Source organism: Haliotis cracherodii, unplaced genomic scaffold, assembly GCF_022045235.1.
Source record: "Haliotis cracherodii isolate W230 unplaced genomic scaffold, xgHalCrac1.p SCAF_4, whole genome shotgun sequence".
Classification (NCBI taxonomy): domain Eukaryota; kingdom Metazoa; phylum Mollusca; class Gastropoda; order Lepetellida; family Haliotidae; genus Haliotis; species Haliotis cracherodii.
The window spans coordinates 22,879,874-22,897,119 of NW_027266297.1; the positions used below are offsets into that span (position 1 = coordinate 22,879,874).

Here is a 17,246-nt window from a genome sequence, read left to right on the forward strand (position 1 = left end):
ATCGATAGCGTAATATGCCCCTTTCAAGCGGGATGTAGCATGTGTTGGGGGTGAGCTCAAGTGAGCGAATTAGGAAGTTGTCATTTGACCTGGGAGCTGCACTCTTTAATTAAAGCTATATGAGCTCATATATTTTTTTCTAAAAATAATAATGATATTTGTTAAACGATTTTCCATTTGATATGAATTTGACAATGATAATATTTCAACACAAATAAAACAAGAAAGAAGTGAGCAAAGCTCACATACCCCCGTTATCCCCGCTGGTCAACAACAAATAGTAAATAGTTAGTTAATTAATGAAATATTACATATTTCTAACTGAATTTAACTTCAATGTTTTAAAAACTAAAAAAAATTTTTTTTTAAATAATTAAAAAATCTCCCATGTTACCAGTGTTCACTACGAGGAAGTATATCACCATGAACACCTTTGAATAAAAATTTGATTGAGGAGTTACATAAGAAAAATTATCAAAAGGACCAAAAAATGTTGAGATAAAAACACATAAAAAATGGAATAATATCATATAAGCAAATCAATAAATTAATAATTTCCATCTAGCCTTAACAGATATGGTAAAGAATTCATAAATTCAAACTAACACAAAGCACAGATACTTATGATGATCTACATGAGTGGAAACAATTTTGGAAAATATATTAGCTATACAAAACCAGTCATCAAAATTTCTAAATTCCATCTTGTTTCCATGAAAACAGCAAAAGAGTCAGAATCTTATAAAAGATTTAAAAAAGAAAAATCATAGTGGTTAATGTAGCAAGTTTGCTGAAGCTAGGATACATAATATTGTAAACATGGATCGTACAAAAACTCTACCCAAAATTTATGTTTCACCATGATTCCATGGAAACGGCAAAAATTAAAAAATTCAGAATCCTTAAACTAGCAAAAGGCACAAGTACTCATTGTGGTTAATGTGTGTAGAAAGTTTGGTGAAGCTAGGGTGCATAGTTAAAAAGATATAGGCCGTACAAAACACCCTCCCTAAAAGTTTAAGTTTCTTAATGTTTCCATGGAAACGGCAAAAATTTAAAAAATTCAGAATCTTCAAACTAGCAAAAGGCACAAGTACTCATTGTGGTTAATGTGTGTAGAAAGTTTGGTGAAGCTAGGGTGCATAGTTAAAAAGATATAGGCCGTACAAAACACCCACCCTAAAAGTTTAAGTTTCTTAATGTTTCCATGGAAACGGCAAAAATTTAAAAAATCAGAATCTTCAAACTAGCAAAAGTCACAAGTACTCATTGTGGTAAATGTGTGTAAAAAGTTTGGTGAAGCTAGGGTGCATAGTTAAAAAGATATAGGCCGTACAAAACACCCACCCTAATAGTTTAAGTTTCTTAATGTTTCCATGGAAACGGCAAAATTTTTAAAAATCAGAATCTACAAACTAGCAAAAGTCACAAGTACACATTGTGGTAAATGTGTGTAGCTAGTTTGGTGAAGCTAGGGTGCATGGTTAAAAAGTTATGGGCGGTACAAAAGCTCGGACGGAAGGACGGACAGAAGGACAGAACGCTATATACCCCCGATTTACTTCGTAAACGGGGGTATAAAGATATAACCTGAATATATGCAAGGAAGACAAATGTGTGTTTTTTCTTTTTCACGTGCGCTTGTTGTCATTGGTAGACGTGACACACCTCTCATTTCATCTTCCCCGTAAATCATATGTAAATATGACACCTCTAGAAAACCATGACATTGTTCACGTGTCCGAAATATGAAATGTTACAAATAGGTGGGTTTTCTAAATGATATATCATTTATCTTTAGTACTAACAAAGTACTTGGGAAAATAAGGGCATGGACACAAGTGATGTATTTATCACATGGCTTCTCGTACGCACTTTGGAAAGAGTTGTAGCGAAGAATGGTTGGCATGTCCAGTCAATAATATACGTGAAGGCAAATCTAATGAAAATAAGATCTGTCACGCCTATTCTATACTTTTCTCCGTTAATCAGATTGGGGAGCAAGTTGGCCAAGTCGTCTATATATGCTGCAAATAGCTGTGCTGATTTAGGCGTGCCGGAAGCCGTGATTTTGGGTTCGAATACCATATTATCCCTGATTATGGTTTTTCTAGGTCTGTCAGCACCATATCCGACTTGTTGGTTACACCAAAGTAGTAAACATCTATTACCTGCATCAAAATGGGCGACGTTTCAGTATAGATCCTTTTACCGTTGTCAAGCAAGACTGAATGAGGGACATAGTACATGTACGCAATTGTCGTTACTGTTAACCCTCTACTATTAATCCTCGAACTACTATATATTTTCTGTACAATGTCCCTCATTCAATTTGCTTGACAACGGTATAGGGATATATAACGAAACTTTGCTTTTCACACTATTTAGAGAAGTTGTTATCCATAAATTGTGTCTAGTTTGTCATCCGTCAACTTCTAAGTAATGCCTATCAAACAACTCAACTGCTAAACTATTAACATGTGACTCCATTGGCGATATGTCTTTTATGATAAAAACTGAGCGTTGTTATAACTGTTACTATAGAGGAGAGTTGTGGGGCAATATTGCTAGCGTTATTGAATAATTTTACATTTTACGAGTACAAAAAAGAAAATGGGAACAGGATGGACAGGTCTGGTAATAGCCGAGACATTCTATGTTTTTGTTTGTGTTGTTGTTTAACGCCGCTCTCAGCGATATTCCAGCTATATGACGGCGGTATGTAAATAATCGAATCTGGACCAGACACTCCAGTGATGGACATCATGAGCATCGATCCACGCAATTGGGATACGATGACTTTCTATGTAACAGCAAGGACATTGAAATAAATGAAACACAACCTATCATTTTCATTATCAATATGTAATAGTAAGTAATTTTGTCTAAGTCATTAGCCTATAGAGACTATAGTCATTTCTGGTGTCGGTTTTTATTTGATGACAAAAGGGCCATGTGCCAATAACAGCTGGTTATGTTATAATCAGTAGTTATACCTAGTTTTCGTTACATTTTAATAAATATTTGTTTTGTTTCCTACCGTAGTCATCCCAATTCGCAGAAGTTTACAGTTCAATATATTTCAACAATGCAAATTGGACAAATAGCGTAAACTTTGTGTTTCACTCGAATGTTCCTCTTGCAATCTTAAAAAAAACGTATGTGCGTCTTGCATGAACAGAAACGCACGTGTGCTTATAGGCAGACACACATGCATGTGAATACACACACACACACACACGCACTAATTTCACTCAATTTCATGCTTCTTCAGTTTTCATGTTACAATTGTAAGTAATAGAGAGACAAATATATTTGTATTTTCCCAATTTTTATAGAATATGTTGGCAAATCCTTGACTCGTGTAGACATATTGTGTTTCAGTGGTAACAGGAGTGAGTGAGTGAGTATGGTTTTACGCCGCTTTTAGCAATATTCCAGCAATATCACGGCGTGACGAGCGAACGCTTTAACAACTAGGCTACCCGACCGCCCCAGTGGTAACAGGAGGGACAATCTGGTTAGATCAGTTTAGTTTCAGTATTTAGATTTTCACAATTATTTACTGTTAAGGTCTGCATGTCATATTTTTACATTCAACATGTTTCTGTTTTGATGACAAAGGAATAAAACTAAGTTCCTTTGAACCAAGTCAATTTGTGTCAATTTGTATCTGAAAACAATCTGACTATTTCTGGTCGGTATTAGCCTGGATTAGTACAAGCAGCCACACACACACACACACGTGCGTGCACGTCGCTATATAAGTGCAATAATCTTAAACGACAGTTCATCTCACCTCACCTTATAGTGCTGGCCCTCAGAGAAACCATGCTGCAGTTCAACATGAATACCCAACTCAGACAAAGTATAATTACTCCGAACCGACCTGTCCTTGTCCAGCTCCTTAATACCGAGCGCCAGACAGGGTAACAACAAGTACCATATCTTAACGTCTTTTGGTATGACGCAGGCGGGGACGCTCTGCCACTGGACCACAGAGGCGGCCCTAGCTAGCACTATAAACCGACATCAGTCGTGACTTGTACGCGTGGGCAGCCACACGTGCATGCACGTCGCTATACATGCACATTCTTGAACGCGACATTAAGCCCCATGTCATCTCAGCAAAACATGAACATTAATACATACCTCCTGTTACAAGGGTTTTCAGGCCAATGTTTGACACGGAGCTCTACAAGGAACTGATAAGATCGGTCACAATGTGTTAATCATCACGAGGGAATACCCCGCGCAGGAAACAGTTAGGTCACAACCATACGCTGGAAACATTGTCAATATGTATTGTCGAGGGTATGGACGAATTAATTTGCTATGGATCGTCAGCTCTCAACCGAATAAACATATACCAAATACCATTGTGATCAATTAGTTTTCTAATACACCTTGAAATACCAAGCATCATTTACTTGAACAAGATTTTTCTACAAGTTGCCACATCCGTTATCCAGTATGTTTAACAAGATTTATCGAATAAATGTTGGAAAGTGGCAAGGTTACAAACACTGAATGCATGTTCCGCGGAAGAACTTACATGTACACTACATTTCACCCTCGATTAACCATATATATATATATATATATATATATATATATATATATATATATATATATATATATATATATATATATATTCAGTCCGGGATAACCCTTATGAAACATTTCCCCTTCAACCGCCCACCATTAAGAAGCTAATTTGCGCGGTTTAGTCAATTTGACAATCTCTATCAACCGTCAATGCTTATCTGCCATTTGAACATCCACATACAGTGCGGGCATCAGTGAGTGTCTGAATGTTGTTTTACACCACAGTCAGCAGAGTTACAGCTTCCTGTCACGACGACCTGTCATTAATCGACTGCATGGTTGTAAACATGAGCAACGTCAAGCAAGGAGTACTGAGGATCTATATCAGGACAGTCAACGATAAATCGCTGGATCAACAACGTAAAGAATATATGAATACACACACACACACACACACACACACACACACACACACACACACACACACACACACACACACACACACACACACTTTATTCATTCTTCAAACGAAACCATTAAACCATCTTCTACATATACTCAACAACAAAAGTTCCCGTGACACCAATATTTTAGTGTATTTTTAAAAAAACTAAAGTTTGGTTTTCGATATTGTAGTACATGTATGGAATTAAGTCACGACAAAAACGCAACTGCTACAGAAAAGCATGCATTCCATGCAAAAGTTTACTTTTATGCAAGCCCGATGCATTTCACTACCTAAAAATGGGTATAAAAACATGTGCGTTAACGGGATTCAATATGCACTGTTAAGCATCGTGCTGACAACAACCACTCAGAAAAACAACAAAAATACGCAATTATTCAACAATACGAAATGCCACGCCTGTCCGAAAATGAGCGTCTGCGAGCCATTGGTATGCTTGAAGCAGGATCGAGTCAACGTGATGTTGCAAGACAATTCAACGTCCACAAAAACAACATTTGGTGTTTATGGCAACGTTGGCAACATACGAATGCAGTCAGAGACCATCCTCGGAGTGGCAGGCCATGCGTAACCAATAATCGACAAGACAACTGGATTCGAACAACACACCTACGAAATCGATTCCAGCCAGCAACAGTGACTGCAAGAAGCATCCCTGGCTTTCGATGAATATCTTCACAAACCGTACGTCGCCGCCCAGACGGTGCAGGGATTGTCGCCAGAAGACCCGCCAGACATCCCATTTTGACAGGAAACCACCGACAAGCACGTCTACAATGGTGCAGACATAGTCTACGCTGGACGGCCATGCAATGGGGACAAGTTCTATTCACTGACGAGTCTCGTTTTCACCTCAGCCAGAGCGATGGACGGATTCGAGTGTACCGACGTCGAGGTGAACATTACGTCAGTCATTATGTCATGGAAGAAGATCGGTTCGGGGACGGCAGCGTTATGATATGCGGTGGGATTACAGCAAGACAGAGGACCCGTTTGATAGTGGTTGAGGGAAATATCAATGGACAGCGCTACCGCGACGAGATCATCAGCCCTGTTGTTCTACCATTTTTGCGTCGTCATGGCCCAGGCATTACCTTTCAACATGACAACGTCCGGCCTCATATTGCTCGACTTGTTCAGGATTCTCTTCAACAAAACATCGTGAATGTCATTCCCTGGCCTGCTCGCTCCCCTGATCTCTCACCAATCGAGCACATGTGGGATGAGATGAATCGGCGCTTTCGACGTCAACCAAGTGTTCCACAAACACTCCAGGAACTTCGAAACATGCTCCAGCAGATATGAACAGATATCCCACAGGACTTTGTGCGACGCCTGGTCCATTCCATGAGACGAAGATGCGTTGCTTGCATTGCAACCAGAGGTGGACACACACACTATTGATTTGTAAATTGACATTTTGGCATGTTCAAGTTTTTTTTTATGAAATCACGCATTTTCGGAAGTCAGTATGGCAAATTAAACCATTTGAACACTTACATGAGCCTTTTATCTGTTGCAAACCGAAATTGTTTCAGATTTGGTAAAAAACTTAACTTTGCATTAAATCTTATCCAATGTCACAGGAACTTTTGTTGTTCAGTATATATCTGATGTTAACATCAAATATTTCTCAGTCCAATTTCCGGGTGTGCCCCGCCGTGATATGGCTGGAATGTTCCTAAAAGCGACGTAATGCCATACTCACACTCAATCCAAGCTGTAGAACTCACTGATTCTTATTGTGGTGCAACTTATCAGCTGGATCCCGTAGCAGTAAAGCAGAAAGGGAGCAACTTACTGACGCTGTCCGGTGTTTTTGTTAATTAATTGCCATACAGCCAATAAATTAAAACGACGAAATGGAAATATATTAATAGCCTTACATCGACATTTGGGAAATACCGCTTTATATATTTATAAGAAAGTGCATTACTGAACTATAATTTTCGCAAACGTATTTGTTAATGCATTTTGTGAAAATATTGATCAGCATAAAATCACTCTTTAATGTATGAACGTGTTCTATACTGTAAAATAGCTTTCGCCCATGTTTTCAAAATCGTACAATGATTCTTAGCAGAGATTTGTTACGATTATGGAAAGGGTTTTATGTGTCATTTATGGCATATGCATGCATGTGTCAGAGCGAAGAACCTTACGGTGAAATGTCGTGGTTTACTTACCTTCTTGGTTTTGATCTGTAAGGATATCCTTTTGGGCAATATTTCTCAATGGTTTTGACCAGAGCTATGCTGAGAAGGAGCTTTCGTTGGTCATTGCTTGTGTGGCTAAGTGTCAAAGTGGCTTATGATTTCTATGCTTGGAATAGAGTTTCCAACAAGGAACTGATGCTCATAATGGAACACCACGTTTATAGACATACACATAATCATGTGGATTTCCCCGTACAGGAAAAGGTTAGATCGCCATTAGTTAGAAGCATTGACATTATGAGTACAGGATGTGAGGATATTTGTCGAGATAAAGGCCAAATAGATCTATTGTACATTGTTCACTCTGCACCTCACAATTTTAATTTTCGGACAAACATACGAAAAACTTTTGCAAATCAAACATTCTTTCCGCACAATGAAATACGAATAGTTTTCCTTCTTGGGAAACCGGAGAATGAAGAGACGCAGTCTGATATATTGCTGGAGCAGACGACACACGGTGATATCGTTCAAGGATCGTTTCACGACTCGTATCGAAATCTTACCCTCAAGGCTGTGTCGGGCCTGAAATGGGTCAGTGAAAACTGCCCAAATGTTTCATTTGTAGTAAAGATAGACGATGATGCCTTTGTACAAACGTTCAGTATATTAGAACAATATTTACCTCGCTATGAGAAGAGTAAGAGGCTGATATTTTGCAACGAGTGGAAAGAGGGTTTTATGACCATTCGCAGACGAGGAAAATGGAAGGTAGCAGACGATCAAATGAAAGGATACTACACGTTTCCCTGGAAATACTGCAGCGGTTTTGTCGTGATGATGACTGGAGACCTATTGCCATTGTTGTACAAAGCTTCACTTGCAGTGCCCATACTGTGGGTGGACGATGTGTACTTGACAGGGATATTAGTGTCCAGGATTAAAGATGTGAAGTTCGTCAACGTGGATCTGAATGTGTACAGCTCGTTAAAGGCGCCGGTGATCCAAAAGTGTTTCAGTCGTCCCAATTGTCGGCTTCTCTTTGGTGGATCGAAATCTCTTAATTTGGATGAACTGTGGCAAATGGTTTTGCAGAATCGCAATGAACACTACAGGAGAAAAACACAGTACAACCGTTTGTCCTTCAAAAGGGTCTAATTAAAAATGTACAACTAAGATGTGGGTGCAGTGCATACGCATCAAAATCTGATATAAGCGCGGCTCTTCTTTACACATAGTACAATATACATATTAAATAGGCAATGATTCTGGAGTATCATTTTTGTTTTGAAATTCAGCTTTGTTAATCCCAGAATATTTCGGTAAAAAGCAACGTGCCGGTATGTTGTCATCCTATCATTATTAACATTAACCATAAAATATATCATTTGATTCAAAACACAAAAGCTTGGTACATAACCCACTTCGTTACTAAATTTCGTAAAAATCGTCATTAGAGAAGCTTTAATTAGATCGTGAAAATGTTCCAGATCTCATTATCAAGTGGAATATCCCCTTAATGCCATACTCAGCAATATTACAGCTATATCCGTGGCCTGTAAATTATAGTCTGGGCAAGAGAGCAAACAGTGATTGGTATTGTGAGAAAGTATACACTTAGTTTGAAACAGGTAATGCACGAAGTCACAGAGTCTTGTGCGGTAAGAGTGAGTGAGTGAGTTGGGTTTAACGCTGCTCTTAACAGTATTCCAGTTATATCGAGGCATGTCAACTTAATGTGGGAGGAAAACCCGAAGTGATGCAGGTCTCAGACGTTTACCACTTCGGTGAAATCCACGGGTATGGTGCTGACAACTTAGGAACAAAATCGGGGCGAACCGGGATTCGAACCCACAATCATAGGTTTCTTGCGTGCCCAAGGGACGCAACTCTGCAAAGCAATTCATCGCGGAGCCTGGGCCACCCGTGCCCCCTTATTCAGTAAAATCTTACCTTACCACAAACAGTTTGCTGACATATTGGATGGCATTGAACTAAAACAAGGGTCAGATGCACACCTGTAGCAAACAGTATCATTATGAAAACAATGACAACTGGATTGTACATAACTATGTACATACTGAATCAAGGTAACTCAATGTTATATTTGAAAGAGGCACAATATTGCTGCACATAACCCAAACTTTATCATGTATCAATTAACAAGTTTTGTGTTTGTTGGCTTGTTGTTTAAATCCACATCCCGCAATATTCCAGACATCTTTCCAAGACTTTAAAATATCAGTTTCAGCTGGTCTCTTAGACAGGTAACTGCCTTGCCTCGGAAGATGTATTTCAGCTATATGACAGCGACCTGTAAATAACTGAGTTCAGAACAGACAAGCCATTGATTGATATGAGCAAAGATCCAAGATAATGACATAGAGATCACGGAACCTGACCACCATATTCATTTTGTAACCATACTAAATGCATAGGTTGCTGGGGACCTCCCAACACAGAGTCCCCCACCAAGGTAAACTGACATCTAGTCTCTGAAATGAATATATTTTACAGAATAAACAGTTGATAAAGTATAGTTATAAAATATAATAAAATGGAGCCCAGAGACTTTCTTCATTTTCAGATACTGCAGTAATCTAGACTTGCCAAACATTATAGACTTGCAAGAGCTGTATTGGATATATTTGTTTCAGGGCCTGTATGACAGACCACCACCATGGATCCATGTATAAGAACAGTTCACTAAACTTGACATGAGAGTGGTCTTTGGCACAGTCAAAAAATTGTTTTCTAAAAACAATCCACACATAGCAGCCACCCTGGCTCACCAATCACCAGTTTGGCCACCTCTTTCATTCTTGAGTGAGTGAGTGAGTATGGTTTTACGCCGCTTTTAGCAATATTCCAGCAATATCACGGCAGGGGACACCAGAAATGGGCTTCACACATTGTACCCATGTCTGGAATCGAACCCGGGTCTTCGGCGTGATGAGCAAACGCTTTAACCACTAGGCTACCCGACCACCCCTCCACCTCTTTAGTCAAGCATGGGTAACTGGGAACCGGCTCTCACTCAGACCAGCCATCTGTATATGAAATATATCGCAGGAGGAAAAGTATGATGTGACATAAATTTAGTTTTACATGTTTATTATGTTATAAATACAAAATATGAAACACTTCCAAGGGAAAAGGACAAGAAAACATGCATCTTGAGGTGAAGCAAACATCATCAACATTATAAGGACTGCATTATGATGAAGTTAACACCGTAGCATGCACAAGCGTAAACAAGTGTCACTTTCATTGGTAATTTGTTGCAAAGTTTTCATCTGACTGAAAGGTAAGTACCCAAACTGAAAACTTTCAAAATCAAGACAGTGAATGTTTAGACAACATGAAATGTGTAATATATTCATACATAATTGTAAGTCTCCAAAGGAACTTCATAAATCAACACCATTTATTCCAAGCGTAGCAGCAATACAGTTCAAGACATAAGTGGCAGGCTCACACAGGTGTGCATCATGTTTAAGAGATCATATTTGACATGGAGTCAAAGACATTGGTTTTGTGGTCAGATGGGTTAGCACGAGCCTCGTATGTACAGATTGTAACCTCGTGGCGACGAGCCTGCAAGGGAAAATAAATACAATGAGCACTCAGTCAAATACATGTACATAGACTTACTTAGAGAAGCACTCTAGTATAATACATAGACACCTTACTTAGAGAAGCACTCGAGTTTAATACATAGACACCTTACTTAGGGTGAGTGAGTGAGTGAGTTGGGTTTAATGCCGCTTTTAACAACACGTACCATCTTTTAACGTCTTTCGGTATGACACGGCCAGGGATAGAACCCGGACCTCAGCTTTTCAGGCAGACGTTTTACCACTAGACCACGAAGGCGGTCAGGAAAACATGCAATTCACGGTCACAAATGGAACCTTATTCATCATGCTTCCCAGATAATTGACATGTATATTTCATGTTCCCCAAAAATTAAAGTTGAAGAGGTTTCACTGTAGTTTATGTTGCAACAAACTGAAATGTTTCCATCTTTTAGGTATTACCTGTGTGAAATCTCCCCTGAGACCAATGTAATACACCAGAGTGGAGTCATTGCCAAAGTTTCCAGGGAAATGTATGGTTAAGTGTTCAACACTGTTGAATCTGGCAGCCCTGAAATGTATCATGAAAATAGTGAAGGTAAGCTATGAACATTTGAATTAAAGGAAAATATATTATCATACCATCCTACTGTATGTATACGGTTTCTATTTCTGCAGAGAGACACTCAATATTCTCAGCACCTGCCCAAATAGTGTACACATTTAGCTTGATTAGGCCAGCTGTAAGAAATTTCCAAGAGATGCCTCAAACATGGAACAGATTCAGCAAAGAAGTTTCCCTGCATTTTACTTCTGTGATTAAAACTTTTTTTCTGTTCTTCTGTTCTGTTCTCCAAATATGCATGTCAAAATGAGATTTTTCTTGTTGACATTATGTATGAAAATCAGCCACTGTATAAAACAAATGGGATATTTTCAAATTCAGTGTAATTAGTGCTAAGCAATAAATGTTGATATTTAATTGTTTTGACATAACTATAGTCATGATAGATGAACATTAAAACAAGTATATATTCATACCTAATAATCATGATAATAATATGATACTTTTATTCAAGATTATACCCATGTAGTTCTATTAATGGTTGGTGATCTAAGATGATCACACCACACAAACATATTTTACAAATCATTTGTACAAATGTATGGTTTTACGCCGCTTTTAACAATATTCCAGCAATATCACGGCGGGGGACACCAGAAATGGGCTTCACACACATCTTCGGCGTGACGAGTGAACGCTTTAACCACTAGGCTACCCGACTGCCCCAACATTACTCAAATCTAATCCCAACATTCCCAAAATGATCCCTGTGAAAACAAAATATTTCAAACTGTATCTGTGTTATCTTACTTTGTTGCATATTCTAACATCCCCTCTGGGTCAGGGTGAAGTTCATACTCTTGCTCTGCTTCAATGTTCACGTCATCAAAGGTCATGCCTGGTCGATTCTTGAATCTACAATAATTAATTATATATGTTATATGTCAACAGAATAATCTTCAGGGTAGCATATACTATATCTTCCACCAAACATGAAAAGTCACAGTGGTAGCAAATGGGTTTGCCTCATGAACAAAAACTATATTTTAATTCTTTTTACATTTCACATACATGTATTTACATTTTGAGGCTACAAAGTTGACATCTACCACAATGGTATAAAAGTAGTATTCCACAAGGAAATATAACCAGTCTTTCCTGATTTTTACTCGTGTCAGACAAGCAGAATTGATGTTAATTTCAAATCAGTACTAAAAATAAAAACATGATTAGAGTTGATTGTGCTGATTGTGAATATAACTTTGACAAAGACAGAAAGCATTTGAGCATTTGGGTTGACACATTTAACTATTCTTTTAAGATGCATAAACTTACAGTCTCATTCTTGAAGGATGACTGTCATCTTGTCCACCAATGACAATAACTCCTTTCAATTTTACACTTCCAGTGAATCTGAATTAACAAAAGAAAGAAAATGGTAGACAAGACCTCCCTTAGAAGTCTCTATTTCCTTACAGCCGCTCACATTGAACCAATATTGGGCAAAGTTGGCGTAACCAGGTAACATATATTACCATGTAATGGCCATTGTTTTCAACAAGTTCGCATACTAATGGACTCAATGGACCATGACTTATGTAAGTCTTTGACTCAACTATACAAAATATTCAAAAATGTATCTATATAAGAAACCAAACATGGTAAATATAAATGTATATCAATTATGAAATATATATATATATACAGAAAGCTCAAAATACATGATACAGGTGATCATCATAGTGACTGTTTTTTTGTCATTTGCATTGGATGAAATACCAGGATCCACTATGGTGCTCGGCCTTGTGATGAGTACAAAAGTGTTTACTAAAATGGAGAATTCTAATAGGTTTTCTTACGGTATGTTGAAAATCAATTCTTCATCAACATCACTTTCAACATACTGAAATAGAAAAACAAATCAGTTTACAAGATTTAATCAATATGAACAAACAACAGGCAACAACATTTTTTATCAAAGATAAAATCAAAATGTAAATAAATGTTATGATGAGGGCTTTATCAAGGAGATGCAGTGAATCCATAGACACTAACTTGTAGACACAACATACAGTGAACACGTAGACAAATCAGGAGTGAAATCGTAGACACATTTTATTATATCGAAATTGATTTATAATAATTAATATTATCAAGGTTCTTTTGTGAATAAATTGTTAAATATTTTTTTCCCGTTGCATGCATGATTAAGTGCTGGAACATCGATAATTATCCATATAATTCAATATGTATATGTAATAAATCAATATTTAAGTCTATTTCCCAATTCCCACCATGAATTTGCCTATGAGTCTATGAATTCTCCATGGCTATGAATTAGTTTGGTTACAAATTCACCTACTGGCTTTGTCAAGTTTATCTCTATCATCACTTTCCCACCATTGTTTGTTGTATTCGTCAATCCCTGTATATGCAATTCTTAGCTATATAACCCTGTCCTATCAAGGTGTTTATCACTTGCTTAATAGGTACCAGTACCTTTTATACCAAATGTTGCATTCAAAGAACAAAGAAGTTGCAATCCATAAATCAACTCTGCCTTCACTGATGAGAAATAATATGGCATTTACAAACTAAATAGTTTGTTTACCATAAAACAAACAACAGCAAAAAGTATCAGTCTTGAAATAACTGAAGCAATGTCAATGAAAATAACAAAGAAACAGATACCAGTCAAATAATTTCATACATAGTTTTTTGGAAAACTATTGATCTTTAATAATTTCATTATGCCATTGTTAAAGGGAGACCATCGTATGACAACCGCGCGATTACCGCCCCTTAATGTATCCTCAACTCGACCAGTCTTAAATTAAAACCTTGTCTTTATCCAGTCTTTGATCCCATGGCTTGAATATTGTCCTGCCCGATCCATCAAGTGTTTCATTCAAACATTCCACACGTTCTGTGTCGATCTTCGTGTAAAGGCTGAACTGAGCTGCCATTTCTGATTCTGAAGGATGGTCATGTCCACCTCCGCAGTCGTGGCCGTGCCCATGTCCATGTCCGTGCCCTGACATTATGAACTATCAACTCCAAATAATTTCAGTTGCGATTTTCGATCGAAAACTAAAACTTGGATGTACTATAAGTGAGATAAACAGACAATATTGGCAGAAATCACAGCAGCAAAATTATTGACATGCCTACCGGAAGAGTTTGATTTAAATCTTTCTTCTTGTCAGGAGAGTTCCAAATGTGATTAAACTAGTATCCTCTAGCAGTTGCGTGACGCATGCACATGTCAATGGCTTATAGGTTTATTTGCTGACTCAGTTTAGTGTAGAAAAATCACAAGGCTGTAGCCAGTCAGGTGAACTGGCTTTGTGTTCCATTTAGAATGGATGTAATACTTCAGGAAAATATTTTAGGTTTCAGGTAAGGGGCTGTAATTATTAAATTTAATATTTTAATAAATTTTATTATTATAAGATCTATATGATGAGCCAACAACAAAATAAAAAGAATAAATTAAGTTTGTTTATCAAGTCATGTCTTTTTTATTGTCACAAACAAAGACACTGGCCATGTACTTCAAGGAAGCGACAAGCAGTGTTAAAATTTTAAGCTGTAATCCTTAATATTGTGGGTTACCCAATGGCACTGGCGTATCCAGAGTGAGGTTGCACACACACACACACACACACACACACACACACACACACACACACACACACACACACACACACACACTTTTTCCGACACATTAGAAGTTACCTGCACCCTCGGTCAATTCACTTTGTGACTTGAGTATTATGTACACCCCTCCTTTTTCAATATTCTGGATCCGCCTCTTAACCGCTATATACAATGAAAAAGAACTGGCATTCATACATCTAATTTAAATCAGTTAGTTTTAACCAGTTCAAGCTCACGAAAAAAAGGGAGAAAATTCATTTCCATTTTGAAATACATTGCACTTAAAACACACAAAAATATGAGCAAATTGTTTTGCATGCTTAACATTTAAAATTATCATGGTCGATGTCCGCTTTTCTAGCTATCTTTTAAGTTTTGTGTAATCTTGTTTGTGATCTGGGTCTTAAAGCTGCTTTACACATTATTTTCTTTCTGTAATAGCATGTATTGACATGGAGGGAATATTGCTTTAAACGGAATCAACAATCATTCTAATAGATGCATGTATCCCATACATTATTTTTTAAATCTCTTTTTAAGTGTTAAAACACACTTCAAATTTGTTTCCATCTACCTGATGTGTTTGTTTTTCTATTCAATGAAGACAATTTTTACAATGTCAATACAGTTTATATTAGTTACCATTGTACAGATAAACATGTTTAAGGTCTTCAGATGTGCCTTGAATGATGGGAGTGATTGTGAGAGCTTAAGCTCTGTTGGTAGATTGTTACAAAGTGTTGAAGCACAGTATGCGAAAGATCTATGACCAAAAGTCTTCAAGTTGGTTTCTGGAACTTGCAGCAGGTGTCCACGGATAGATCTTGATGGCCTATATTAATGCATTAGTTTAATAAGATACAGTGGGGCTGATTAATTGAAGCATTTGTAGGCTAATGTCAGTAGTTTAAAATCAGTTCTCGCTTCGAGAGGCAACCAATGCAGCAAAATCATGAAAGGAGTTATGGGTGTCCATGTTGGACCTGTGAAGATTTCGGGGTAGAATAGGTCTTCAGCAACCCATGCTTGCTGTAAAAGGTGACTATGCTTGTCGTAAAAGGCGACTAACGGGATCGGGTGGTCAGGCTCGCTGACTTAGTTGATGCATGTTATCGATCCCAAGTGCGTGGATTAATGCTAATGATATTAATAACTGGATTGTCTGGTCTTTACTTGATTATTTACAGACCGCCGTCATATAGCTGGAATATTGCTGAGTGTGGCATTAAACAACAAACCAACCAACCAACCATTTTGAAGTTCTCATAACAATACCTGCAGCTGTGTTTTGTATGCCTGAAGTCTCTTGAGCTGTTCATTTGTGACGTTGCTATGGTTACCCATCAGACTACATGTATTACACTAGTCAAGCCTTGACAGGACTAAAGATCTGGCTATGAGATGTACAGCACCTTTTGTGAGCAGATGTCGAAATACCAAACTGGCAATATGTCAGTTAACTCAACTCACACCTTCTCTTGGGCCGTTCTATTACAGCTGTGAGGCAGCCTAGTGATAAAAGCATTCATCGTCACACCAGAAGCCTGGGTTCGATTCCCAACATGGGTACAATGTGTGAAGCCTATTTATGGTGTCCCCCATCAAAATATTGCTAGAATATATTGCTAAAAATGGTGTAAACCCAACTCACTCACTATTACAGAATTAGGAACATCCATTTGTTGTTTTAACTACTGGTAAGTGTAGAAGTTTTGGGAGACAACCAGTTGTACACATGCGATGTGTGTCTTTAAATAATGCATTCCTATGCAACATACATGGGATTGTGTAATTTTTGTAACAGAGATTTCAATAGTTACTTTGTTGTATATTTGACTTGAAGATGTAAATCGTAATATTGTTTGTTTGTTTATTGTTTAACGCCGCACTCAGCAATATTCCAGCTATATGACGGCGGTCTGTAAATAATCAAGTCTGGACCAGACAATCCAGTGATTAACATCATGAGCATTGATCCACGCAATTGGGATACAATGACCTGCATCAACCAAGTCAGCATGCCTGACCACCCGATCGCCTCTTACGACACGCATAATCACCATTTCCGACAAGCATCGGTTGCTGAAGACCTATTCTACCCCGGATCTTTACGGGTCTGTAAATCGTAATTTAAAAGGAAAAAGTGTGCTCACTGTACTAAGGTTTACCTCACAATAAGTAGCAGGGAAGTAGCCACAACTAAACAAAATGATGACAACATTGTAAATATCTGAGATGATGTTTCTGAAACAAACATGTCAGGGAGAGTGAAG

At 37.8% G+C, this 17,246-nt stretch overlaps 2 protein-coding genes across 2 annotated transcripts; one reads left to right on the forward strand and one right to left on the reverse strand.

Moving 5' to 3' along the window:
- Positions 1-7,248: 7,248 nt before the first annotated feature.
- On the forward strand, positions 7,249-8,328 carry LOC139480347 (beta-1,3-galactosyltransferase 5-like). The gene has a single exon (XM_071263410.1). It carries the CDS (start codon positions 7,249-7,251, stop codon positions 8,326-8,328), a length of 1,080 nt encoding a protein of 359 aa, XP_071119511.1.
- Positions 8,329-10,279: 1,951 nt separating this feature from the next.
- Positions 10,280-14,492, reverse strand: LOC139479859 (PITH domain-containing protein 1-like). The gene is made up of 6 exons (XM_071262760.1): positions 14,154-14,492; positions 13,173-13,216; positions 12,649-12,726; positions 12,124-12,228; positions 11,211-11,319; positions 10,280-10,767 (listed from the first exon to the last, which is right to left on the reverse strand). The coding sequence occupies exons 1-6, from the start codon at positions 14,352-14,354 to the stop codon at positions 10,666-10,668; spliced, it is 639 nt and encodes a 212-aa protein (XP_071118861.1). The 5' UTR covers positions 14,355-14,492; the 3' UTR covers positions 10,280-10,665.
- Between the last annotated feature and the right edge of the window lie 2,754 nt (positions 14,493-17,246).